This window comes from Palaemon carinicauda, chromosome 3, assembly GCF_036898095.1.
Source record: "Palaemon carinicauda isolate YSFRI2023 chromosome 3, ASM3689809v2, whole genome shotgun sequence".
NCBI classification, from domain to species: domain Eukaryota; kingdom Metazoa; phylum Arthropoda; class Malacostraca; order Decapoda; family Palaemonidae; genus Palaemon; species Palaemon carinicauda.
In genome coordinates this window covers 170405658-170432582 of record NC_090727.1, presented here as the reverse complement: position 1 = coordinate 170432582, position 26925 = coordinate 170405658, and the positions used below count along the sequence as shown (strand labels likewise).

The following is a 26925-nucleotide window of genomic DNA, read 5'->3' as shown; positions in this document are numbered from 1 at the left end:
AAAAATCCATGAGTATCAAGTGAAGGCTTTCACTTATATTGAGACAGCTTATATAGAAAACCTATAAAAGTTAGAAGGAAAGACACATACTTGTATTTCCTGTCCAGTCAATTGCTGAAACCTCCCGAGATATTAAAACTAAGGTTAATTCTATTCTAGAATACCTTACGTAATTTCCTAAAAGGAAATTTAAGGTGTAGTTCACACCTTGAGATAAAGTTTTAATATACGGGATAGAAAGAATACAGAAAGAACTTACTTTCTATATTTTGTACGGTCTCAACAAAAGGCTGTACAAGATAACATTAAGTATGATGAAGAACTTTAGTGTTATCACAAGCTCTGTACAGCAGTTTCTGCTAATGCAGTTTGTACTACACTACGAATTCAGAAACTACTGTACATCGCATGCTGTTGTGCCGGCTAGCACGCGCCGGTATGTGCCGGCGTGCGCCTGCACGTGCTGGCCGGCATCTACCTCTGTATAGTTCAAAGATATACTATCTTTAACAAATAGGCAGCAGCCCACTGATTCGCGACTGTGTGCCGGCCGGCAATCATTGCCAGCCGACGGCTGAAAACACTAATACTCGGCTGCCGGCTGCTAATCGTAGTGGCCAGCAGATTCGGCCTGTGTTTCCACTGCCGGCAGGCAAAGGTAATAAAACCCATGCCCGCCGACAGTAGCCAAGAACCAGCGAACCTCCACCTGCCCGGCTGTCAACTGTTAAGCCGGCAGCCGGGTAGGGGTGCAACACAATAGTCAGAGAAACAGTATAGATGTAAGGTTATAAGGCGGCATTGCCATATGACCTTCCATCCAGAAAGAGTGAACTTATGGAAGGGGAGAATGTAGCATTCAGGCTTCCAAAGAATCCATAGCCTGTCGGGCTCTACTGGCAGACATAGAAGGGAGACCAAGGGAGGTCTGGGGTTCACTCTGCAAAGAATAAAGGGTCTCTGCCGGCCGACACGTAGTGCCAGCCGGCAGAGAGCTGAGCCTGTCCTCCATCCTAACCTATACTAGGTACGGAAGTAGGACTGGGGCCAAAAGAAAATAAAAAAAAGAGAGGTGGGGAAGGGATAAGGGTCCTATAGACTTCGTTCTAGCAGGAGACACACTCAGCCATTAGGGAAGCTCATCCTAACCAAGAGTTGTCTATTAGGGAGGAAGACTGGCAATACTTGCTAACCTCCTCCCAACCAGAACAAAGTTAGGTGAAGTTATTTCGCCAGGCAACAGAGAAAACTCATTCTCCAGCCCGAGAAAAACAACACAGGACAGTCTGCTAGGCCACTAGAGGAAGGAATCATCTCTTACAGATTCCTTCCAACATGGACTAGGGAAGCAAAGCTTCCTGTGTCCGCCCCTAACCTAGCAAAGGAGACTCATTCTCTATGCTAGGAAGAAGCAGACCACAGACTAGAAACTCTGATGTTCTGCCCTAACCCAAAAAACCAGTCACTCTGGTTATCAGGTCAGGACAGACATATCCTAGAATAGTTATACCTGAATTATTATACAGATAGAACCACTAGGATTAAGCTGAAAGCTTACAGAGGGAGAGAGGGATTGAACTTAGCCTCCGGAGGAGAAAAGAACAATCGGGGATGTGCGGAAGTATACTACTGTACCTAGAATACTAGACTAGGTAAGATGAGAATCGACTACCTAAATCACCGAAACTCTCTTGTATACAATCTTGGAAAAACATTCAACAATATCTTACATGTATAAAATATTTGCCTATAGCTTCAATAATATAACATTTGGAAAAACTTACATCATGCATGAAAGTACTAGTGCCAGACGTCTAGGCTACGAAGCCTCACGAAGGGCAAGATCGGTACCTCGACCCGTGTCGAAATCACCGAGCTAAAAACTGACGGTATAATATAAGCATTCCTAGCGGAAATTATTAAAGCATAACAAACCGGGAACGTCGCTCCAGCTAACTAAATGACCCATAAGAGTGAGCGATAGCATCCAAGATGCCTCCGGTAGGCAACAGCTCTTGTTTACGTTAAAATCACTTTTGATTTAATTCAAAACGACAAGAGCTTACATTTATACATAGTAAAGATAATACTCAACTTCCTAGAGGCAGAAGAGGCCGGAGAAGTCATCAAAATGTTGAAATAAATCCAAAATAACGAGAGAACACAAGGGAAAACACCCAGTAATAGAGCTACACGAAAAGGAATAAAAAGGGCGCTTCCGCCTTCATCAGATACACACTGGAAACGAAATAGGAGAGATGCCTTATGAGCGGCTCTCTTTTCATTCTCGTTTCAGATTCTTGTCACTATTCCCCCTCGAAGCGTTAATACTGTTCAGGGCGAAGATAGCTATGTGAAGTGTCAAGAATACGTCCTCTGATATTACGCGATATCCCTGTGAGATTATTTAGGGATATTCGCTCCAGGAGTTAGAATTCTGGATACCTTAAGGTAAAATTCTCTGGGAATATCACTGTAGTCAAATATACCCTAGAAAGCTACCTAATAGGAACTTCCATCAGGACGATATGGCCTGAGCCCAAAAATACATTTTGTCCTAGCTCATAAGAGTTTGGTCCAAAAAACTTGAACTCTTCCTCAAAATACCATATTTTAATGATGAAACAAACAAATATCTTAAAACCAAAATAAATGAAATTCTGAGTAAATGCCTACTTCAAATTAGGCCGAATATAATATTCTATAATTATTCCAAAATAAAAAGTTATGTTAACCATAAAGAAAAGCTGCAAAAGACCTTTGAGTCTATGATGGTGTACTTGTTTAAATGTCCAAATTGCCAATTAGCTTATATTGGCTCCACGAAAAAAAAGGCATTTTTTTTTTCTCTCGCTACCAAGATCACAAGGGAATTAGCAGCCGAACTGGCAGAGCCTTGTCAAAACCTTTACAGTCCAGCATACGAGATCACTGTGACATGGGTTGTAGGTGTTCGTTCTCATTGGATAACATCTCAATACTATACAGAGGCTCATATGAAAATGAAATAAGAATAGCCGAGTCAATTTTTATAAAATCTAAAAATCCATAACTTAATTTTATAAAATCTAAAAATCCATAACTTAATTTTATAAAATCTAAAAATCCATAACTTAATTTTATAAAATCTAAAAATCCATAACTTAACCAAGAAATTTCAAGTTTCCCGTTGGAAATTGCCTAAATATGCCTTTTCCCATTCTAAATTTTATTTGTTTACAATATTCATGTAATTCATGGACAGTTTGCTCTATATTGTTTTACTTTCTTTTACCCATGAACGTGATTATGAACACACAGATGTTTGAAACGTTGTTGTTTATTGGTTATGGAAATAAATTTTAGAATGTTTGGCGTTGTCGTAATACTCCAGTTCCTTATTAAACTGAGGTACCCTTCCACCCGCTCAGTATCAGATAATAATAATAATAATAATAATAATAATAATAATAATAATAATAATAATAATAAACAGCCAGATGGTCTGTGATATATGACCATAAGCTGATGGTAACAAATTATATTTTTCTTGTTTTCATTTTTACAATTTTTTAGTATTTTCATTCCACCTTGTGATATTGAAAAAAATTATAAAAATTCGGGTCACATAATCAAGAGACCATGATGTGCTGCTACTGCTACTACTACTACTACTACTACTACTACTAATAATAATAATAATAATAAAATTTAATTTTACTCAAGTTTAGAAAATGATGAAGATTTTAGAACTGCAGAACCCCACGCTCCTATGTTTTATAGAAATGACTATAAAGAAAAGACAACTTGTTATTAAAGGTGTCTGGTTTCAGTTCCAGTTTCATCAGTATTCTGATACTCACCAGAACGTCAGGCTGGCAAGCCCAACCACCCACAGTGGTGCCCAAGCACAACAGTGGCCTCCCCAGTAAACAGCTCAAACTCACGGTCCCGGGTGGGGATCGATCTGCCGCCATGCGAATGCTAGGCAAACGCTACCACTACTAGCCAGCACTAAAAATTGGGATAGTATATGGATAAAGACTGAACACGTTTAGAATTAAAGCAGAATCACACGCAAGAACAGCTTGGAATAAAATCTGAACATTTAGTAGAATTTTAAAATATGTAGGTTAATTATACTGAGATTTGCAGTTTGGTATTAATTGGGGCACTGATTTTTTTAGGATTGCTTTATGTAAATTGTCGTACAGAAATCTCTTCTGGTCATGAAGTTTGAATTCTTATGAACCATGTTAACCATAAGGGCCCTCATTATTATTATTATTATTATTATCATTATTATTATTGCTGTTGTTGTTGTTGTTGTTGTTGTTGTTGTTGTTGGTGGTGGTGGTGGTGGTGGTGGTGGTGGTGGTGGTGGTGGTGGTGGTGTTGTTGTTGTTGCAAACTTAGCTACAACCCTAGTTGGAAAAGCAGGATGCTATAAGCCCAGGGGCTCCTACAAGGAAAATAGCCCAGTGCGAAAATGAAACAAAGAAATATTTTAAGAACAGTAACATTAGAATAAATATTTCCTATATAAGCTATAAAAGCTTTAACAAAACAAGAGGAAGAGAAATAAGAGTGAATAGTGTCCCCGAGTGTACCCTCAAGCAAGAGAACTCAAACCCAAGACAGTGGAAGACCATGGTACAGAGGCTATGGCACTACCCAAGACTAGAGAACAATAGTTTGGTTTTGGAGTGTCCTTCTCTTAGAAGAGCTGCTTACCATAGCTAAAGAGTCTCTTCTACCCTTACCAAGAGGAAAGTGGCTACAGAACAATTACAGTGCAGTAGTCAACCCCTTGGGTGAAGAAGAATTGTTTGGTAATCTCAGTGTTGTCAGGTGTATGAGGACAGAGGAGAATGTGTAGAGAATAGGCCAGACTATTCGGTGTATGTGAAAGCAAAAGGACGATGAACCGTAAACAGAGAGAAGGATCTAATGTAGTACTTTCTGGCCAGTCAAAGGACCCATAACTCTCTAGCGGTAGTATCTCAACGGGTGGCGGGTGCCCTGGCCTACCTACTTAAAAACAGATGGGATTTATCTTATATCTTATGGTTACTATTAAAGTTTTAATGGTCGTAGAAAATTGCGGAGTACTTGAAAGCCCCTCAGAGATGACAGCATTGTGTTCTTCAGGATAGGCCTAGTGTTCCCGGCCCATAATTTTTTGTATATTATACATTCATGTGTGGTTTGGCCTTCAAATCAAACATATAGCTTATGCAGATTATATACTACTCCTGCTTCGTCTAAACATTCCTCTGTGTAAACGTATTTACTTAATCTTTTGTTGAAGATATAAGTAAAATTAGTACATAAGAGAGGAATTAAACGCTAACAAAACCCTTTATTCGTAGACCTAGAACTTTGGATCTCCACTACCAAGATTTTGATGTTGAAAATGTTTTTCTAACTGCTTGGAGATTACAAAATCACTTCTGAGAAACATAATCGGTTGATCTGTTCTTGAAAAGCACAAAAATCTGGTGTACTAGGAACGTCTTTCATTTTCGGTGCCACCTGTCCACTCTGAGGAAATATTTTTATCATATCAATATGTGTAGAATATTGTTCACCTATCTGGTCTTCAGCATCTTTTTTTTCATATTTAATAGTTGGATAAAAACTTGAGGTACATCGAGTTACTTATCTCTGATTTTGGATACTGATCTTTTTTTTTCTTCATAATTTCGGCTTTTCTTTGCAACCAGATCTTCCCTGACTACAGTATATACTATCGACCATGTAGTACTAAGTATGCAATCAATTCTAACAGTTGCTCTTTCTTGTATAAGTCCCAACACTAAACAACAATATTAAAGGTATATTTCAGTAATGACCAAATTGGGAATGAGCTTTCTAATCAAATAATTGAATTGTTGGATAACCAAACTGTTAAAGCTGACACAAGTCTCGTTTCGTGTTTTTTATTCTTACTTATTTTCTTAATTCTGTTATCTTCCTCAATTCTTTATAGTTTTCCTTTTTATATACTTCGTTTCTTTTCTTCAACGATTTGGTGTTTCTAAAGGGTCCATTGGGTTTGTTGCATTCTGTTTTTGTAACTAAGATTGCAGCTTGGCTTGCATTAACAACATCGACAACAATAAGCATAATAGAGGATGTTATAACAACAGGGAAGAATGCAGAAGCAAAACTGACGAATTATGCAATGGTCAGCAAAATCTATTTGGCGAGATGGAAGAAAAACAAATTCTATGAACGAAAATAACAAGACTATTTCGTGAAACTTCCTTATTACACTTGACGGAAAAGATAAGAGAAAAGGGTCCTTAACATTAATGATACGCAATAAATACAGGTAAAACTAACTACCTTGTTGATTCTATTAGTAGGCCTACAACATTTGCAAGAATAAACTGAATTGCTCTAGTACATGATTGACAGAGTGGTTTAATGTTCTCTGACGTCATGAACTCAAAGGTCATTGACAATGATACTAATGTAAAACTGATACTGAATTGTCATATAAAGATTGACGATGTAAGGAAACTAACAATTGGTGAAACCTTTCCATGCTTTCCCAGAGTGCTTTGAAAATACCTAATTTAAGGCAGTGTGTTTCTAACGATTTTTTTTACAATTATAAAAAGTGGGCAGAAACAAGTGCCTATCAAACCATAATTATATCAATTGATCAAAATGAAGAAACGATGTAATAAGAAAGGACATTTAGAAAAACAAAATCAGACTTATTAGACAGTATAAACACGTTTGGAAAAATTGACTTTTTCTGAAATGAGTGACGAGCAAATAAAAAAATCAATTGCCGAAGGTTAAAATAAAATAAAATTGAGACATAAACGATAATGTAGGGGGAAAAAAATAGCTTACTGGCGGAGATAGTAAGGGAATATTAACCATAAACTACTACAAGTGTTTAAATGTTTAATACATGCCAATACAATACAATCACATGTATGCTAAAAATAATTTCAAATAAATTAGAGTAAAATTTGTTTGCAAAATCATATTTCAGGTTTCTTTTGTTTAACAGTTTCCTATAAAATTCACGAAAGAAGAGACACTGAAGTAACAGGTGGGCTGTTGCATAGGAGTTGACAGATGCTATCCAATGTGACCCAGTGTTGTCAAATTCGCCATATTTCGGCTAGATTTAGCCATTTCCAAAAATGTCTGTTTAGCCGAAGAAAATTTCACCTAACAGTCATGGCAGTCTCGGATTATTAACAAAAATACACAAAAGACTTTCACTTTATATTAAGAATTCTCATAGAAAAGGCTGAACCCATATATACCATCTACAGCAATTTATAAGTCTGAGAAACTCTCAGTATAAAAAGGTTCACTAAACTCTATTTGAAATATTTTTGATCCCTCTCCATGTACAAGTAACGGATAAAGGGAATTCAACTGTGAAAGAACACACTCCAACCTGTGTAAAAATTTCTCAGTTCCAACACAGTCAGTGTAAAGGTAATACTGGCTCTTAAACATTAAAGAAAAACTTTGTGTTAGTCTTTTATTATTATGATGATGATGATTATTAGTATTATTATTATTATTATTATTATTAGCTAAGCTACAACCCTAGTTGGAAAGGCAAGATGTTATAAACCGTGGTCTACGACAAGGAAAAATAGCCCAGTGAGGAAAGGATATAAGGAACTAGATATACTACAAAAGAAGTAATTAACAATCAAAATAAAAAAAAATTACAAAATGCAACAACATTGAAATAAATCTTTCTTATATAAACAATAAAAAGGAACTTGTGTCAACCTAATTTACATGAGAAAATCTGCAAGAATAATCTTTTCTTTAAGGAAAACATTGAAGGGAAACACTGTTTATATATATATCCCAAAATTGTCTGAACTGTTATAAATGCATGTTATCCTTCACAACATAAATTCTACCAGTAGTGTGTCAGGCCTTCTCCATCATGAGGCTCAATACTACACAGTACTTATTCCAGCTGTGACCCGAGTTGTGCAATGATCTTCCTAACCGGGTAATTGAATCGGTGGAACTTCAAAAGTTCAAACTTGCAGCAAATGTTTTCGTGTTGAACAGGCTGACATAAATCTTTTTATAGTTTATAGATGAAATGTGTTTTGATGTTGTTAATGTTTTTAAAATATTTCATTTCAATTGGTCATTACTTCCTATATCGTTTATTTATTTCCTTTTTTTCTTTCCTCACTGGGCTATTTTCCCTGTTGGAGCCCTGGGTTTTTAGCCTAGCTTAGCTAGTAATAATAATAAAAATAATAATAATAATAATAATAATAATAATAACCGGAATTTCTCCAATTAGTTGGGACTTTAATTTGAAATAAATCTATGGACGACCTCTGCTTCAGAAATCCTGAAGGTGGTGGGTACTTGAAGCACCCATCAATAAACACATGAAAATAAAAAGAACAATTTCAACTTGTCTGTGTAGGCCTACCACATAGGTGTTGATTAGATAAAGCACATTAATGATCCTATGATGTAACACTTACAAAACACACACACACCACCACTATTTTCTGCAGTTGTAATGAATAAAATAGTTGGAAATTGATAAAATTACCTCCAACCTCTTACACGGTCAAATAATCCTACCAATGGCATGGGATAGAACATGAGCATGAGCATGAATGTTAACTGAATTTTTTTCTTTTAGAGATTATTCACAAAAGATAATTTTTATATCAATTTCCGAATTTTTCCCGTTTTAAACTGTCTATGAAATAGGCTCAAATTCCATCTAAGGTCATTATTTGTCGATAAACACAGTTAGGAAGTTTAAGAAAGCTTTTGATCGAGGCTCTATTGCATTGGAATCAACGTTAAAACGACCAGGTTCAAGCTCCTGTTCTTGTTTCAAATATTATACTCGGCTAATTCTATTGAAAGGCTATCAAACTCAAGATGGAATCCACACTATCACACTGCATCACTATGTTCGATCTTAGTCTCGCAGCATATCTTAATTCGATTTTGCCCTCCAAATCATTATATCTTTGGAAAATTATAATGAGAGTAAATCTTTTAAACTTAATTATTCTAGGGAGTAAATATTCTTTTTAAAAAATTATACTAGAAAAAGTAAATGTTCTTTTAAAAATTATACTAGAAAGAGTATATAGATTCTATGCAATAATAGGGATTCATAATTCTCACATGATTGTTACGTATTCTTCTAATATAAATTTAAGTTAATTTTCCGTATACGTCAGCTATTTTTTCTGGCTACTTACAGGAATTTATAGCCATAGAGGCACGTAATCTAGCAATTTTGGAGGATATACATGACTGGTAACCTTGTAGAATCCTGGCTAATCATAATAGAAGTGAAACAAATATAGTGAATTGATGGCATATTAAGCATAATACAGCAAGTGGCAAAAATGGGAGGAAATCTTCGACAAATATTTCAGCACTGTATACATGACATCGAAAAGCTGCTCATGTTGGTATGTTATTTCCTTCTTGACGGCGTATGAGACAGTTATGAACTACAGATTCTAAATTAACAATACCTTAACCAATTTTGTAGTTTCATTTTTTTTTTTTTTTTTTTTTTTTTTTGCAATGTCTATATACCGATCCTGTATTTAGCTGTAATAATTTTACTTTAAGCAAACCACGTAAATGATGCATTGAAAGGCTACGAATCCAGGTTAGGTAGGTTGGTTGGTCTAGTAGGCTAACCCAGACAAACATTTGTCGTTTTTGTTCTTTTATTAATGTGGCATGTGAAGACTCGAGTCCTACTAGTGTGTGACGTGGAAAAGAGGAGGTTGAAGAATTGCGTGATCATTATATATCAGATATGGACTAGTCCACAAAATATTAAATTACCCCAAAAAATAACGATAAAGTTTTACGAGTGTCATTTTCGAAGAGCGTAATTTTTTCTATAAGAAAAGAGTAGTTTTTTCCCAGGTTACATTGCCCTGTAATACAGTAAAATAATACCAAAATAACTATATGGACTACTCATTACTCATAGCTTATTTCGAATCCACTAATCGTTAAAAAAATGCGATGGAGATACAGAGAAAGCTTAATATGTATGGGGTAAGGGAAGTAAAATTGTTGGGTATAATTTTAATAGTTCCGCTCAGACCTATTTAGATATTCAATGCATGACAACACCACACTAGCCTCATAGCTAGTATAGTGGTAACGCATTTCCCTAGTGTTCGCATGGTAGTAGATCGATCCCAGCTCGGGACTGTGAGTTTAAGCTCTTTACTGGGGAGGCCAATGCTGTGGTTGGGCACCACAGTTTGCCCAGCTGACATTCTGGTGAGCATCTATTCCAATGATACTGGAACTGAAACCACACACCTTTACTTTAATGGGGGGGGGGGGGGGCTGAAATATTGTGAGGTTTTCATGTCGGTGCATGGGTAAATATTTTTAAGTTATAATGCAGTTGAACGCAGTGAAATAGCTTACTTGCCTGAATGGTAATAAAGTCTTGTAGTATAATTTATTACGATGTAGATCAGGTTAGGCTGGGAGGTTCAGCTTAACCTGAGTCCTACCCTGTCTCAGGGTAGAACTCAACCCCTTAGATTAGGGACCTAGATTAGGGTAGTATCATAGCCAAAGAAATAAACTATAGTTTTTTCTTGCATTGTATGCAAAATTATACTGCACTTTTACCAAAATGACACCCATAGATTTGAATAAATCCATTTTCACAATTAATTTTATATAAAATAAACTAAAAGCAAAATCCAAGATGACAAATCATTTGGTAGTGATAATTGCAGAGAAGCAGACTAACCCATTTCAACCTAGGGAGACACATATTACCGGTAGTGATGGGGCTTTATTTACTGAAAAAAGATTATTCAATAACATTAACAAGGATAATCAGTCCTGAAAAGTTTAATTATGTAAAAGTTCAATAGAGGATATAGCACACGTTTTTATGTAAAGAATTAATCAGGGTTTCTTGGAGACCCAGATTTCATTTTTTCAACTGTTGTTTTAAACAATCTCTCATGACTTTATTTTGTATTATAGCAGAACCATGAAGAATCTACAATGAATTAATGTACACTATAACAAATTGATTCCTTCTCAGAAGCATGGGGCACAGTATTTCCTTAATACTTTGAAGTTTTCAATATTAAACTTACCCGATAATCATGTAGCTGTCAACTCCGTTGCCCGACAGAATTCTATGGAGGGATACGCCAGCTATCACAATACTAGAAGGGGGTGTACTTACCAGCGCCACCTGTGGCCAGGTACTCAAGTACTTCTTGTTGACTCCTCCTCAATTATTCCTCTGTCGTGCTTCCGGCAAGACGTTCTGGGATACGCTTATGATCTTTGAGTTTGTTCACGGCTAATTGGTGAAGTATTCTCTCAGATTTCGGCTGTCGCATTACTGGAAACCTTCTTATATTAGCTAGATAGCTTTTATATAGTCCTGATTAACGGTTAACGATCTTTTGCTTGATTTTGGAAACCCCTTTGGCTAACTCTTTGGATTCAAGATGTCTGACATTTCGCAAGCCCCCTCCCATAGACGATGTAGGTCTTGCAATAGGCGTATTCCGAAGGCCTCAGTAGATCCTCACACCGCTTGTTCTGACTGTAGGGACAGGCCCTGTCAGTTAGAAAATCGATGTGAGGAATGCGCCGGACTTTCGGAACTGGAATTTGTCCGTCTTTTAAAATATTCATCTAAGTTAGAGAGAGGTAGAGTTAGGAGGAGTTCTTCTCACTCTTCACTGTTTTCCTCACCTCATGATCCCCTACCTTTTCCTACCCCTGTAGTGGCTACCCCCGAACCTACTGTTTGCCCTCCGCCTGATATGTCTGTTGTTTTGCGTGCTATTCAGGCCTTAGGCGATAAAGTAGAGTCAGTGGTAAGTGACCATAAGTCTCTGATGGCCGAAGTTAAGGAACTTAAGGTCAAGAGTGCAGTGGGTGGAGTTAGTGCCAGTGCTGTGACGAGTGCTAGTGTCAGTGCAGTGCCGAGTGCTAGTGTCAGTGCCAGTGTGGTGCGTGAGGATTCTTCTGTGCGAGCCAGTCGTCCTCCCAGTCCGGGACCTCTTGCAAGCTCCCATGCCCAGGGGAGAAGCAATGTCGAAGGGCATAAGGGTTCGGCAGGCCTTGTTAGGCGCACAGAAGTATCCTCGGTGGTTGCGGGCGTGTCTTCCAAAGACCGTCACTCCCACCCGCAGTCGATTGAGCCCGTCTTTTTCTCGTCCGCTGATCATCTGTCAGGGAAGAAACGTTGGTCTCAGGTCTCGAGACCACTTAAACGCAGAGTCCAGTCCGCGAGTGCTCAGCCAGGTTGCAGTCATTGGCTCAGCTCTGACTCGCCGCAGTCATCTGTCGACTGCACTCCGCCCAAGAGGAGTAAGGTTCTGCCACAACAGAGCTCGACTGTTAAGGCTTTACCTCAGCCTACTGTAGTTTCTGCCGACCCTAAGTGGACTCTACTACAGTCCATGCAAGCACAGCTTTCGGACTTGATGCGTGAGTGTCGGGCTGAGAGTGTTGCACCTCCGCCTCCGCCTACACTCCCTCCGCCTGCGCTCGCTCCGCCTGCGCTCGCTCCGCCTGCGCTCGCTCCGCCTGCGCTTGCTCCGCCTGATCGCAGTACCACCTGCCAGGCGTACGATGTTGAGCCACGGTCTGAGTTTGCTGTTCCCAGTGGTGTTCAGCCTCCGCCTTCTTTAAGGCAACCTTTGCTATGGGATCAGGAGGATTATACCTCTCTTCCTCCGCCTCCCTTTGCTGCTCCACCAGTGGTGCAACTCTTGGCTGAGGTACAACAACCTCTCCCGTCCATGAGTCAGTCTCCTCAGCTCTCGCTGCAGCGAGCTCAACCATCCACAAGGCAAGCTCCACTACACCTTGGCCTTGCGCCTCAGGAGCCTCAGCTTGCGAGACATTTACCTTGTTCTGCGCAGCCTCAACCTCATCACGCTCCGCTCACACCACAGGAACAGGAACTTGCTACTCCGCTTCCACCAACCGCTCAGCAAGCGCAATCCTTGGGTTCAACCACTCATGCTAGGAGTCAGCCTCCTCCACCCATGTGCCTTCCTTCTGCTTCGTCTGCTATTCAGCCTTTGCAGTCTGAGCCTCAGGTTCTCCCTCAACAGTTACTTGAAGAGGAAACCACTACTATTGTTCCTACTCGTTCTGACTCTGCTGTTCAGCATTCTTGTCCGATACCTTCGCTACACTCTGGTGATGAGGCGTCTGATGATGAGGAGGCACACCTGGATCCCTCATCAGACGTGGATGAATCCAAGCCTTCTCCACAGTCTATTGACTTTCGTAAGGTCTTGGTTCTGCTTAGGGAGGTTTACCCAGACCACTTTGTCTCTGCTATTCCCCGCTCTCCACCATCTGAGTTTTCGCTGGGCATACAACAAGCTAAGTCCTCCTATACTAAGCTAGTCCTAGCAAGGTCCTCTAAGAGAGCATTAAGGATCTTAGGGGAGTGGCTGCAGTCTAAGCAACACCTTGGCAAGACTTCTTTCATGTTCCCGCCGACCAAGCTCACTTCGAAAGCGAGCGTTTGGTATGCCACAGGAGAAGCACCAGGCTTGGGAGTACCTGCCTCTGCCCAGGCTGACTTCTCAAGTCTGGTGGACTCGCCTCGGAGAACTGCAATGAGGCGCTCTAAGGTTTGCTGGACCTTCTCAGACCTTGATCACTTACTGAAAGGACTGTTTAGAGCATTTGAGATGTTCAACTTTCTTGACTGGTGCCTGGGGGCCCTCAGCAAGAAGACCTCTCCTGCGGACAAGGATTCTGCCATGCTATTAATGTCCTGCATGGATAAGGCCATTAGGGATGGATCTGGTGAGCTTGCGTCGATGTTTGTATCAGGGGTTTTGAAGAAAAGGGAACAGCTGTGTACCTTCCTTTCCTCCAGCATTACACCTTGCCAAAGGTCACAACTCCTTTTTGCTCCGCTCTCGAAGTTCCTCTTCCCTGAAGAGCTGGTTAAGGACTTGTCTGCTGCCCTGATACAAAAGGACACACACGATCTTGTAGCCTCATCGGCTCGTAAGTCTAAGGTTACTACCTCAGTCCCCAAGACTTATCGCTCACCAGTGGCTGATACTCCTGCTACGAGGTTCATACCGCCCTTTCGTGGTAGAGCCCCCAGCCGAGGAAGCTCCCGTCCAGACTCTTACAGGAGCAAGTCCAGGAAAGGCTCCAGGACATCTAAAGGTAAAAACTGACTCTCCGCATCTCCAGACAGCAGTAGGAGCCAGGCTCAAGATCTTCTGGCGAGCCTGGGAGAAGAGAGGTGCAGACGCCCAGTCTGTCAGTTGGCTGAGGAACGGTTACAGGATTCCATTCTGCCTCAAACCACCTCTGACCACATCACCCATCAACCTCTCTCCCAACTACAAAGAAGAGGACAAGAGGCTAGCATTGCACCAGGAGGTGTCGCTACTTGTGCAGAAGAAGGCAGTGGTTATAGTCCGGGACCATCAATCCCCGGGCTTCTACAACCGTCTCTTTCTTGTGGCCAAGAAGACAGGAGGTTGGAGACCGGTGCTGGACGTCAGCGCGCTCAACGCGTATGTCACCAAGCAGACGTTCACGATGGAGACGACGAAGTCGGTCTTAGCAGCGGTCAGGCAGGAGGACTGGATGGTCTCGTTGGACTTGAAAGATGCCTACTTTCACGTTCCTATTCATCCAGACTCCCAACCTTTCCTGAGATTCGTTTTCGGAAAGGTTGTCTACCAATTCCAAGCCCTGTGTTTTGGCCTAAGCACAGCTCCTATGGTCTTTACTCATCTGATGAGGAATATAGCAAAATTCCTACACTTATCGGACATCAGAGCCTCCCTCTACTTGGACGACTGGCTGTTGAGAGCCTCCACGAGTCGTCGCTGTCTGGAGAATCTCAATTGGACTTTAGACTTAATCAGAGAACTGGGTCTATTAGTCAACATAGAAAAGTCTCAACTCATTCCCTCCCAATCCATTGTGTACCTGGGAATGGAGATTCGGAGTCAGGATTTTCGGGCTTTTCCTTCGGCCCCCAGGATAAGCCAAGCCCTAGAGTGCATCATGAGCATGCTGAAGAGGAGCAGTTGCTCGGTGAGACAGTGGATGAGTCTCACAGGGACCCTTTCATCACTGGCCCTGTTCGTCGAGCTAGGGAGACTCCACCTCCGCCCTCTTCAATTCCATCTTGCAGCTCATTGGGACAAGGGTTCGACTCTCGAAGCAGTCTCTATCCCAATCACCCAAGAGATGAAGACCACTCTCCTGTGGTGGAAGCACAACCTCCTTCTCAGGGAGGGTCTTTCGTTGGCTATTCAGACCCCCAATCTTCATCTCTTCTCAGATGCATCGGACTCGGGCTGGGGTGCGACCTTGAACGGACGGGAATGCTCGGGAACGTGGAACGAAGAACAGGAATTACTCCACATCAACTGCAAGGAGCTACTAGCAGTCCATTTAGCCCTGTTGAACTTCAAGTCCCTCCTGCTAGGCAAAGTGGTGGAGGTGAACTCAGACAATACCACAGCCTTGGCTTACATCTCCAAGCAAGGAGGGACCCATTCGAGGAGCCTATACGAGATCGCAAGGGACCTCCTCATTTGGTCAAGAGGTCTAAACCTCACTCTGGTCACGAGGTTCATTCAGGGCGATATGAACGTCTCAGCAGATCGCCTAAGCAGAAGGAATCAGGTCATTCCCACGGAATGGACCCTCCACAAGAGTGTGTGCAACAGACTTTGGACCTTGTGGGGTCAACCTACCATAGATCTGTTTGCCACCTCCATAACCAAGAGACTTCCGCTGTACTGTTCCCCTGTTCCAGACCCTGCAGCAGTTCATGTGGATGCTTTTCTACTGAACTGGTCCCATCTCGACCTGTACGCATTCCCACCGTTCAAGATAATAAACAAAGTTCTGCAGAAATTCCTCTCGCACGAAGGGACACGGCTGACGCTGGTTGCTCCCCTTTGGCCTGCAAGAGAATGGTTCACAGAGGTACTTCAATGGCTAGTCGACATCCCCAGGACTCTACCTCTAAGAGTGGACCTTCTACGTCAACCTCACGTAGACAGGTTGCACCCAAACCTCCACGCTCTTCGGCTGACTGCCTTCAGACTGTCGAAAGATTCGCTAGAGCTAGAGGCTTTTCGGAGGAGGCAGCCAGTGCGATTGCCAGAGCGAGAAGGGTTTCCACTCGTAGAGTCTACCAGTCTAAGTGGGAGGTCTTCCGAAGCTGGTGTAGAGCCAATTCAATATCCTCTACCAATACCTCTGTGACCCAAATAGCTGACTTCCTTCTACATCTTAGGAATGAGAGATCCCTTTCAGCCCCTACGATTAAAGGGTATAGGAGTATGTTGGCTTCAGTTCTCCGCCACAGAGGTTTGGACCTTTCTTCCAACAAGGACCTTCAAGACATTCTTAAGTCTTTTGAGACGTCTAAAGAGCGTCGTCTATCCACTCCAGGCTGGAACCTAGACTTAGTCTTAAGGTTCCTTATGTCACCTAGGTTCGAACCTCTCCAGTCAGCTTCCTTCAAGGACCTTACCCTCAAGACTCTTTTTCTCGTCTGCCTTGCAACAGCTAAGAGAGTCAGTGAGGTTCATGCCTTCAGCAAGAACATTGGTTTCACGACCGAATCTGCAACATGTTCTTTTCAGCTTGGATTCCTAGCAAAGAACGAACTTCCTTCACGTCCTTGGCCTAGATCGTTTGAAATACCTAGCCTCTCCAACTTGGTAGGTAACGAACTAGAGAGAGTTCTTTGCCCTGTCAGAGCTCTCAAATTTTATCTTAAGAGGTCTAAACCTCTTCGAGGACAGTCAGAAGCCTTATGGTGTGCCATCAAGAAACCTTCGAGGCCCATGTCCAAGAATGGGGTTTCATATTATATAAGGCTTCTGATTAGAGAAGCCCACTCTCACTTAAAGGAGGAAGACCTTGCATTGCTGAAGGTAAGGACCCACGAAGTAAGAGCCGTAGCTACTTCGATGGCCTTTAATAAAAACCGTTCTCTGCAGAGCATAATGGATGCAACCTATTGGAGGAGCAAGTCAGTGTTTGCATCATTTTATCTGAAAGATGTCCAGTCTCTTTACGAGAACTGCTACACCCTGGGACCATTCGTAGCAGCGAGTGCAGTAGTAGGTGAGGGCTCAGCCACTACATTCCCTTAATCCCATAACCTTTTTTAACCTTTCTCTTGAATGCTTTTATTGTTGTTTTTATGGTTGTTACGGTAGGCTAAGAAGCCTTCCGCATCCTTTTGATTTGGCGGGTGGTCTATTCATTCTTGAGAAGCGCCTGGGTTAGAGGTTTTGTAGAGGTCCTTTAGTAAGGGTTGCAACCCCATATACTTTGGCACCTTTGGGTTGATTCAGCCTCCAAGAGGAACGCTGCGCTCAGTAAGGAAGACGAACTTAAAAAAGAGGCAGAGTAACGGTTCAATTCGACTTCCTTACCAGGTACTTATTATTTCATTGTTATTTGAGATAACTGTTATATGAAATATGGGATACTTAGCTATCCTTTAATCTTGTACACTGGTTTTCACCCACCCCCCTGGGTGTGAATCAGCTACATGATTATCGGGTAAGTTTAATATTGAAAAATGTTATTTTTATTAGTAAAATAAATTTTTGAATATACTTACCCGATAATCATGATTTAATCGACCCTCCCTTCCTCCCCATAGAGAACCAGTGGACCGAGGAATAATTGAGGAGGTGTCAACAAGAAGTACTTGAGTACCTGGCCACAGGTGGCGCTGGTAAGTACACCCCCTTCTAGTATTGTGATAGCTGGCGTATCCCTCCATAGAATTCTGTCGGGCAACGGAGTTGACAGCTACATGATTATCGGGTAAGTATATTCAAAAATTTATTTTACTAATAAAAATAACATTTTGGATGTCAATGTTGAATGCTTTTGAACGAACATGATAAAATGACTGTGAAGGTCCTGTAGAGAGTAGGGTTCCCCTGCTGTAAAGGACCAGATAAGCAGCCACGAAAGTAAAGTAAAGTAAAGTACGGTAATGTATAACAGTCATACCCCACCCTAAGTCGTTAATTCGTTCCAAGAGACCCGACGTAAGACAATTTTTGACGTAGATTGAATTTTGGCCCTAAAAAGTGACATATGTCCCTTATACACAAAAAAGTATTTGTTCCGTAACCGAAATACAAACCACGCTATTTACATAGGGTTTACTTTCGGCGTAGCTGAAATGACAAGCCATTAGATTTTAACGAGGGTTAAACTACCCCCGCGCTAGTTAGCAGGGGGTTAGAAGAGGGGCAGCTAGTTACCCCTACCCCCCCCCCCCCCCCACACACACACCGGTGAGCTGCCTCTTCACTTTTGGCTCAGACGATGTCTGTCTCGTCCTCGCATTGTTGACAGCCTTAATCTGTTTTTCTTTTTCTTACAGTTGTGTGTTTGAAGTTGGCCTCTACCTTTTCTTCCCATTATGCGGAAGTGCCCTGGACTCCCCGACCGCCCCTGTGGAACATTCATGTCGGCGGTTGATACAGACCCTCACACCCTTTGCCCGCAGTGTCGAGGTCAACGGTGTGAAAGTGATAATGTTTGTATGGAATGTAGGGAGTGGCCTACCTCCCAGTGGGAGAGGTTTGCCCAGCGGCGTAAGAAGAGTTCTAAGCGAGACCGTTCTCCCTCAGGGGCTGCCTTGAGGAAGGAAGGCTCCAAGGACTCTTCTTCCGTTGCCCGAACCTCCTCCGAAGCTCCCACTCGTTCGGTCTCTCGCGAGAGGCCGCCAAGTGGTAGCGTAGGTCCTTCTTTTGTTTCCCAATCTCGGGGTTCGGGAGAGGGTGTTGCCTCCCATAGCGAGGCAGCTCCCCCTCCTCCTCCGGGGGAGGACATTGTTGATTTTGTTGACCAAACTGTGTCTAACAATGATCTTTTCCAGCTTTGGGCTTCCTTAGGGCTTAAGGCTCGCCCTCCAAGGAAGCCCTGTTTGATCTGATCCAGTTGGGGGCAGCTGTCCAACAGTCGCCGGTAATACCAGAGGTAGACCCTCTGGCGATTGTCGACGTTGTTGTGGCAGAGGCGTCCAACGGGTCGGGTCAAACCCCGGCTGCTGCTGTTGCGGATGTTGCTGAAGGCTCAGGTTCCCCCTCCGAACATCCTTCGAGGGGAAAGCTGGGTCCAACGGTCTCTCCTGCGGGTGTTCCTCCCCCTCGGGGGAGTGCACTGACAGAGACTCCTCTTCAGAGGACCGACGACGGTGATACCCTGCCTCGAGGTCGTCTTCGCCGTAAGGCTCGCCCTCCTCTTCGCCGCTGAGGCCTTCCTTCTCCTTACAAGGGAGTTAAGAGGCGCCTTCTCTTCGGGTCTTCATCTTCGTCGTCCCCCGCAAAGGATTCTTCTCGTCGGGAGCAGACCGTGGCAGTGACATCACTGGACCTCTCCGCAGATCGTTCGCGATCTCCTGTGCCTGCCAGATCCTCCTTGATTATTCAACCACCGGTCCCTTCGGGGCAGAAGGACTTATCCCACAATGTGGGTAAGTCCCTTCTGCGTCAGGTTACACCTGTGCGTCCTACAGTAGCGCGCAAGCGCTGTCCTGATCGCCAGCGCCCTCCTGCTCGCCAGCGCTCTCCTGCGCACAAGCGCTCTCCTGCTGAAGAGTCACCTGACTCTTCTCGCCAGTGCTCTCCTGATCGCCACCGCTCTCCTGATCGCCACCGCTCTCCTGATTGCCAGCGCTCTCCTGCGGATGAGTCAAGTGACTCTTCTCGCCAGCGCTCTCCTGATCGCTCTCCTGATCGCCGGCGCGCTCCTGATCGCCAGCGCTCTCCTGCTCGTCAGTGCTCTCCTGATCTCCAGCGCTCTCCTGCTCGCCAACGTTCACCTGCTTGCCTGCGCGCAAGCGCTCTTCTGTCCCTGCTGCGCGCACTGCGCGCACTGCGCGTCAACAGTCTCCTGAGCGCCGTCAACCTCCTGCTCGTCAGCGCACCTCTGCGTGCCCAGTTCCTGATACGCGCCATGCGCACCAACGTTCGCCCACGCGCCCACGACCTTCGGATCTGGGGGCAGGCAAGGACATTGATCCTTTGCCTCGCCGGCGTTCCCCTGCGCGTCGACCACCGCCTGCGCACCTCCGTGCGTTTTCTCCTGTGCGCACTTCTAAAGTGCATGCGCGCCCGCGAGTCTACTCCTGAGCCCGCCCACGAGCGTTTGCCCTTGAGCACATCAGTTGGCAACTTCTCTACGCGCTATTGCTCGCCATCCTACGCGTCAGCGATCTCCTACACGCCAGCGTTCTCCTACACCCCCCCCCTGCGATCCTTCGCCTGTACGCAAACGCTCGCCAACGCGCCTGATCGCCACAGGTCACCGACTTGCCCACGCGCTAACTCGCCTGTGTGCAGTCGGTCGCCTACTCGCCCCACGCGTCATCGTTCGCCAACGTGTCATCGCTCGCCAGCGCGTCATCGCTCGCCAACACGCCATCGCTCGCCAACACGCCACCGCTCGCTAACGCGCTTACACTCGCCTATGCTCCACCGATCGCCTACGCGCCATCGCTCTCCTGATCGCCAGCGATCGCCCGGGCACTCGCGCGCACCCTCACCTGTGCATCTGCGCACACCTTTGCCTGCGGGCTCACGCGCCCCCTCGCCAGCGCGCCCACTCGCCCCCTCGCCAGCGCGCCCACTCGCCCGCGCGCGACCCAGCGGTTTTGCCATCGCGCGAGCGCCAGCATGACCCCCAACCCGATTCCCGCTGGGTTTCGCAGCGCGCCCAACCTTGCGAGTTACCAGCCGCGTGCTTCCAGATCATCCTCGCGATCGCCATCTTGTAAGCACCGAGTAGGCGTCCAGGAGCAGGATGATTCATCGGAGAGGTCCAGGCAACATTCTTCTTCCCTTTCTTCATTTCAGGCAGGCCCAGTAGTATCCACTCCTAAGGATCAGCCGATCCCCTTCCTTCCCCGCTGAAGAGAAGGAGAGGAGTGGATTTCGCGGTAACTTCTCCCAGGGTTAAGCTGGCTCCCAAGAGGTCCGTCGGGAAGGCCCCTTCCCCTTTGCAGGCGTTTTCTCCTTCTCCTGCGGACGAAGCTTTCCCGTCCTCAGGAGAATCCAGCGAGGTGAGGCACTCTCCCACGGCACCAATGGGAGGAACCCCACCTCAAGGAAGAGAAACGTCTCGCATAGGAGGGACCTTCCAGACCTCTTTGCTAGAGTCCTGTATCCCTTCCAGGAGGGAGCCCAAGGACTCAAAGACGATACGCAAGTCATCTTCGAGGATTCGTCCACAGCCAACCATTCCCCGGGAGGACGACCGCGTGTCCCCCCAAGAAGAGCCAATGGGGACAGGAGACTTAGCTGCCAGTCCACAAGGAGGAGAGCAGCGCGAGTCAGAGCATGCCTTCTGGCAGGTCCTTAATCTAATGAGGCAACTCAATAGTTTTAAGGACCTCGAGACCGCCCCCCGCGAAGGCAAGGATACAGTCCTGGACCAAGTTTATGGTATTCAGAAGCCCCCCAAGGCCAGTGGTCCCAGGGGGTGAAGAGTGCCAGGGACAAGGTCGAGGGCCAGCTTTCCGAGCTCGCCTCCCAGCCGTTCTTCTGCTGGGAACAAGCTCCTCCCACCTCGCGTTCAGCAGAGGAGGTACTTCGAGATCATGGAGGAGTCTTGTTTAGCTCTTCCCCTCCACCACTCTGTGGAAGAGCTCACCAAGGGTCTCTCTTTAGAGAAACTCAATGCCCAAGTGACGTTCTCAGCGTCGGAGATCCTAAGCCAAGAGAAAGTCGCTAAGTGTGCCATGCGGGCCACTTCGTGGCTGGATGTCTGTCTGGGGTCTCTGGGCATCCTATTGCGCTCTGAGGACTTGTCCAAGGAGAGCAATAGGAAGGCCCTGGAGACCTTCCTCCTCTCGGGCACGCGCTCCATCGAGTTCTTGGCTCACCAGGTCACTAACCTGTGGGCTAACTCGATTCTAAAGCGACGTGATGCGGTGACTGAGAGGTTCCACCCGAAGGTCCCCGCTGTGGATGTCAGCAAGCTCAGAGATTCCTCCATCCTTGGAGGAAACCTGTTTGAGCCCAAGGATATAGAACGGACAGCTGAGAGGTGGAGGAAGACGAGTCATGATTCGCTCCTCCAGAAGGCCCTTACATCTCGGCCCTACAAACCTCCAGCTCCTCAACAGCAACAGCAACCTCGCAAGACACCGAAGCAGGCTCTGGCAGTTAAGACCAAGGTGTCTAAACAGCAGCCCTTTCCTGTCAAAGACAAGAAGGGCGGAAAGTCCTCCAGGGGAGGCAGAAATCCTAGAAGGAGCGGCCGAGGCCGCAAACGCTAGGATTGGCAATCCCCCTGCGTGTCCACCTGTAGGGGGATGCCTGCAAAGTTGCATGCACAGGTGGCAGCAACACGGGGCCGATTCCTGGACGGTCTCTGTGATCGGACAAGGATATCGCGTCCCGTTCATAACATCTCAACCTCCCCTGACAGCGAATCCAGTGTTGTTGAGCTCCTATGCCATGGGATCGGCAAAGGGGCTAGCCCTTCGGGCAGAAGTCGAGACCATGCTCAAAAAGGATGCACTCCAGGAGGTCGTAGACAGCTCCCCAGGCTTCTTCAGTCAACTCTTTCTTGTAAAGAAGGCGTCTGGAGGCTGGAGACCCGTCATCCTCTCAGCCCTGAACAAGTTTGTCAAGCAAACTTCGTTCAGCATGGAGACAGCAGACACGGTCAGACTTGCAGTGAGACCGCAAGACTTCATGTGCACACTGGATCTGAAGGACGCGTACTTCCAGATCCCAATCCATCCGTCGTTTCGGTCTCTCCACAGCACCTCAGGTGTTCACCACAGTGTTCACACTGATATCTTCGTGGGCGCACAGGAACAGCATCCGTCTCCTCCGTTATCTAGACGACTGGCTGATCCTGGCAGACTCGGAGTCAACCCTTCTTCGACACCGAGACAGGCTTCTGGGAATTTGCCAAGATCTAGGGATCATGGTAAATCTCGAGAAGTCCTCTCTGCTCCCAACACAACGACTGGTATATCTAGGCATGATATTAGACACCAATCTCCACAAAGCCCTTCCATCAGACGACAGGATAGCAAGGCTGAGGAGGGTTGCAGAGCCTTTCCTCAGTCGAGAAGACCTTCCAGCCCAATCTTGGTTACGTCTCTGAGGTCACCTAGCCTCCTTGGCCCGTCTAGTTCCCAACAGCCGCCTCAGGATGAGATCTCTGCAGTGGCGGCTCAAGTCCCGGTGGAATCAAGGCATCGATTCCCCGGACTCTGTGGTCTCGATAGGACCTGCGGAACGGACGGACCTGCAGTGGTGGCTGACCGACGACAACCTTCGAAAGGAAGTGGATCTTCTCGTCCTTCCCGCGGATTTGATGCTGTTTTCGGACGCATCAAAAGAAGGGTGGGGGGCCCACGTTCAGAACCAGAGGGCCTCAGGCCTATGGTCAGAATCAGAAAAGTACCTCCACATCAACCTGCTAGAGATGAAGGCCGTATTTCTGGCACTTCAACAGTTCCAACAGACCCTGGCGGGCCACTCCGTGGTGGTGATGAGCGACAACACCACAGTAGTGGCTTATATCAACAAGCAGGGAGGTACCTTTTCACTACAGCTATCCCATCTTGCAATAGAGATAATGAGATGGACCGAAGTCCACTCGATACGTCTATCAGCTCGCTTCATTCCTGGCAAAAGGAATGTGCTCGCTGACAGTCTGACCAGAGCTTCGCAGATAGTGAGTACCGAGTGGTCTTTGGATCCTCAAGTAGCCAAAAAAGTCCTGACTTTGTGGGGTTCCCCGACGGTGGACCTGTTCGCAACAGCCTTGAATTTCAAGCTGCCGCTGTACTGCTCCCCAGTCCCGGACCCCAAGGCACTCTGGCAAGATGCCTTCCAACAATGGTGGGACAACATCGTCGTCTACGCCTTCCCATCGTTCTGTCTGATGAGAAGGGTGCTCAACAAGACCAGACTATCGGTCAACCTGTCAATGACCTTAATAGCTCCGCTATGGCATCATGCAGAATGGTTCCCGGACCTTCTGCAGCTCCTGACAGAACTCCCGAAAGAGCTTCCCCCACGACACGAGCTACTCAGACAACCACATTGCAACATCTTCCACAAAGCCGTAGCATTGCTTCGGCTTCGCGCCTGGAGACTATCCAGCGTCTCCTCACTGAGAGAGGCTATTTGCAACAAGTTGCGGAAAGGATGTCTCGACACCTGCGAAAGTCATCCGCAGGGGTCTACCAGGCGAAGTGGAGAGTCTTCTGTGGTTGTTGTTGTGGGAGTGGTATCTCTCCCCTCGATGCCACTAATCCAGCAATAGCGGAGTTTCTCGTGTATTTGCGGGAGGAAATTCGCCTTTCGGTCTCGGCGGTGAAAGGCTATCGCTCAGCCTTAAGCCTAGCCTTCAGGCTGAAAGGAATAGACATTTCCTCCTCGCTGGAACTTTCCTTACTCATATGAAGCTACGAGCTTACCTGCCCTCAGTCGGAAGTGAGACCTCCTCCATGGAACGTGGTTCGGGTCCTCAGGGCTCTGAAGAGACCCCCATTCGAACCATTACGCCAGGCCTCTATCCAACACCTGACTTGGAAGACGGTATTCCTGCTCGCTCTGGCTTCGGCCAAGCGGGTCAGTGAACTTCATGGTCTCTCATACGACATCGCCCATTCAAGGGGATGGGGGGAGGTAACGTTCAGGTTCGTCCCTGAGTTTGTTGCCAAGACTCAGAACCCTGGAGTGCCGGACCCACGGTTCGACTCCTTCAGGGTTACGAGTCTCCGTTCCGTAACAGATGACCCAGATCATCTGCTACTTTGCCCAGTAAGAAGTCTGAGGCGTTATCTGAAGAGAACAGCTGCAGTCCGTCCCCGCGTGCAAGCTCTGTTTGTGAGCACGGGAAGGACGAAGAGGAGGGTCACCAAGAATACCATCTCAGCCTGGATTCGACGGACCATTCATCATGCCTTGAATCCAGACCCTCCTCCGTCACGTCGTCCTAGGGCACATGATGTCAGGGGCATCGCCACGTCCCTGGCCTTCAAGAGAAACTTCTCTGTGACGCAGGTGTTACAAGCTGGGGTCTGGAAGCGTCAAACGACCTTCACAGCCCACTACCTGCAGGACGTGACCCACAGGAGCCTCGATACTTTTTCTATCGGCCCTGTGGTGGCTGCACAACAGCTGGTCTAACCTCAGGCTCCTTAATGGACAAGTAGCAGAAGGTTGAGGGCACTGTTACCCGGTTTTAGTCTGCGTGAATGAAAGAGTATGTCTGGCCCTTACTTCTTTCTTCATCCTCCCCTCTCTTGGGGAATGCAGCATCCTGGGTCTCTGCATAGCTGACCTCAAACCTCTGCAGGTAAACCATGCTTCCTTGTGTTCCTAGTATTAAGAATAATACTGTCGCGTCCCCCATACCCTGACGAGGTGGTATTGGGACGTCCTAGCCTAGAATTCCATCTAAAGGACTTCAGGTCAACTTCCTAGGACGAGTCACACTTCATTCCTCCACACACAACTTATGTAGGCCGCACGTTCAAGAAACTTGCGAGGTGCAGGAACTCTTTTTCTCGAGTGCTGCTCACTCGGATTCTGAGTCCCCGAGTAAGCCAAAGCCAGTAAGGCTGGGGACTTTCCACCCTGCCTAAGGGTAAGTCACCCTATGTAAATAGCGTGGTTTGTATTTCGGTTACGGAACAAATGACAAATTCGGAGATAATTTGTATTTTTCCTAACCATACAAACCTTAGCTATTTACACATATTTGCCCGAAAGCCCTGTTCCCCAACCCTCGTTAAAATCTAATGGCTCGTCATTTCAACTACACCGAAAGTAAACCCTATGTAAATAGCTAAGGTTTGTATGGTTAGGAAAAATACAAATTATCTTCGAATTTGTCATGTTGTTCACTCCGTGCAAGTTTGACGGCGGGAAGCATGTTCCTGCGCCTCTCAGGATAAACCTTTCCCGTTTGCAGGAAAGGAGTGATCTGTCCGGCCAGGAGCTGATGGACTTGTTGCAGGGCCAGAAAGGTTGCCCTCATTTCTAAGAGATGTATGTGAAGAACACTTTCGGACTCGGACCAAAGCACGGAGGCCATTTGATGCAGCAAGTGAGCCCCCACTTTTCTTTTGATGCATCTGTGAAGAGCATCAATTCCAGTGGGGGAAGAGAGAAGATCTACCCCTCTGCAAAGATTGTCGTCTGCCACTCACCATCTCGGGTCCCTCCTCTGTTCGGATCCCATAGGGACAAATGGGTCCAGTGGGTCCTTGTGCTGGAATCAACTGAACTTAGACGCCACTGGAGAGAACGTATTTGTACCAGTCATTCCAGGCAGGATAGGTGTCCTATGAGGCACAGCCACTGCTGCACTGGGAGAGGGGAGAGCGTCTTGTTGTAAGCAGGGACTTGCTACCTTCTTTAATCGCTGAATCCTGTCGTTGGAAGGGAAGACTTTCCCCAATCTGGTGCCTAGTAGCATCCCAAGGTATACCAGTCTCTATGATGGTTGCAAGGAGGATTTCTCGAGATTTACCACAATCCCCAGATCATGAAAAAATTCGAGAAGCCTGTCTCGGTGTTGGAGAAGGGTTGTCACCGAGTTTGCTAGGATCAGCCAGTTATCTAGGTATCTCAAAAGACAAATGCCAATCCTGTGGGCCCAGATTAATACCAGGGAGAAGACCCTTGTAAAACCTTGAGGTGCTGTTGACAGGCCAAAGCACAGCACCTTGAACTGGTATCGTCGGTTGTCTAAGATGATCCTCAAATATTTCCTTGATGATGGATGGACGGGGATCTGGAAGTATGTGTCTTTCAAATCTAGCGTGCACATGAAGTCCTCTCATCTGATTGCCTGTCTGATTGTGTCTGCCGTTTTCATTCTGAACGGAGTCGGCTGCACTAACTT

The 26925-nt window shown here is 45.7% G+C and overlaps 1 protein-coding gene across 1 annotated transcript in view; it reads left to right on the top strand.

Annotated features, from left to right (window-relative positions):
• The first annotated feature begins 9277 nt into the window (after positions 1 to 9277).
• The window catches only part of LOC137638764 (zinc finger protein 732-like), a 41158-nt gene continuing 23510 nt past the window's right edge, over positions 9278 to 26925 (top strand). The window contains exon 1 of the mRNA XM_068371114.1: positions 9278 to 9443. Within this exon, the coding sequence (XP_068227215.1) occupies positions 9378 to 9443 (66 nt within the window). The 5' untranslated portion in view covers positions 9278 to 9377. The remainder of the gene's footprint in view (positions 9444 to 26925) is intronic.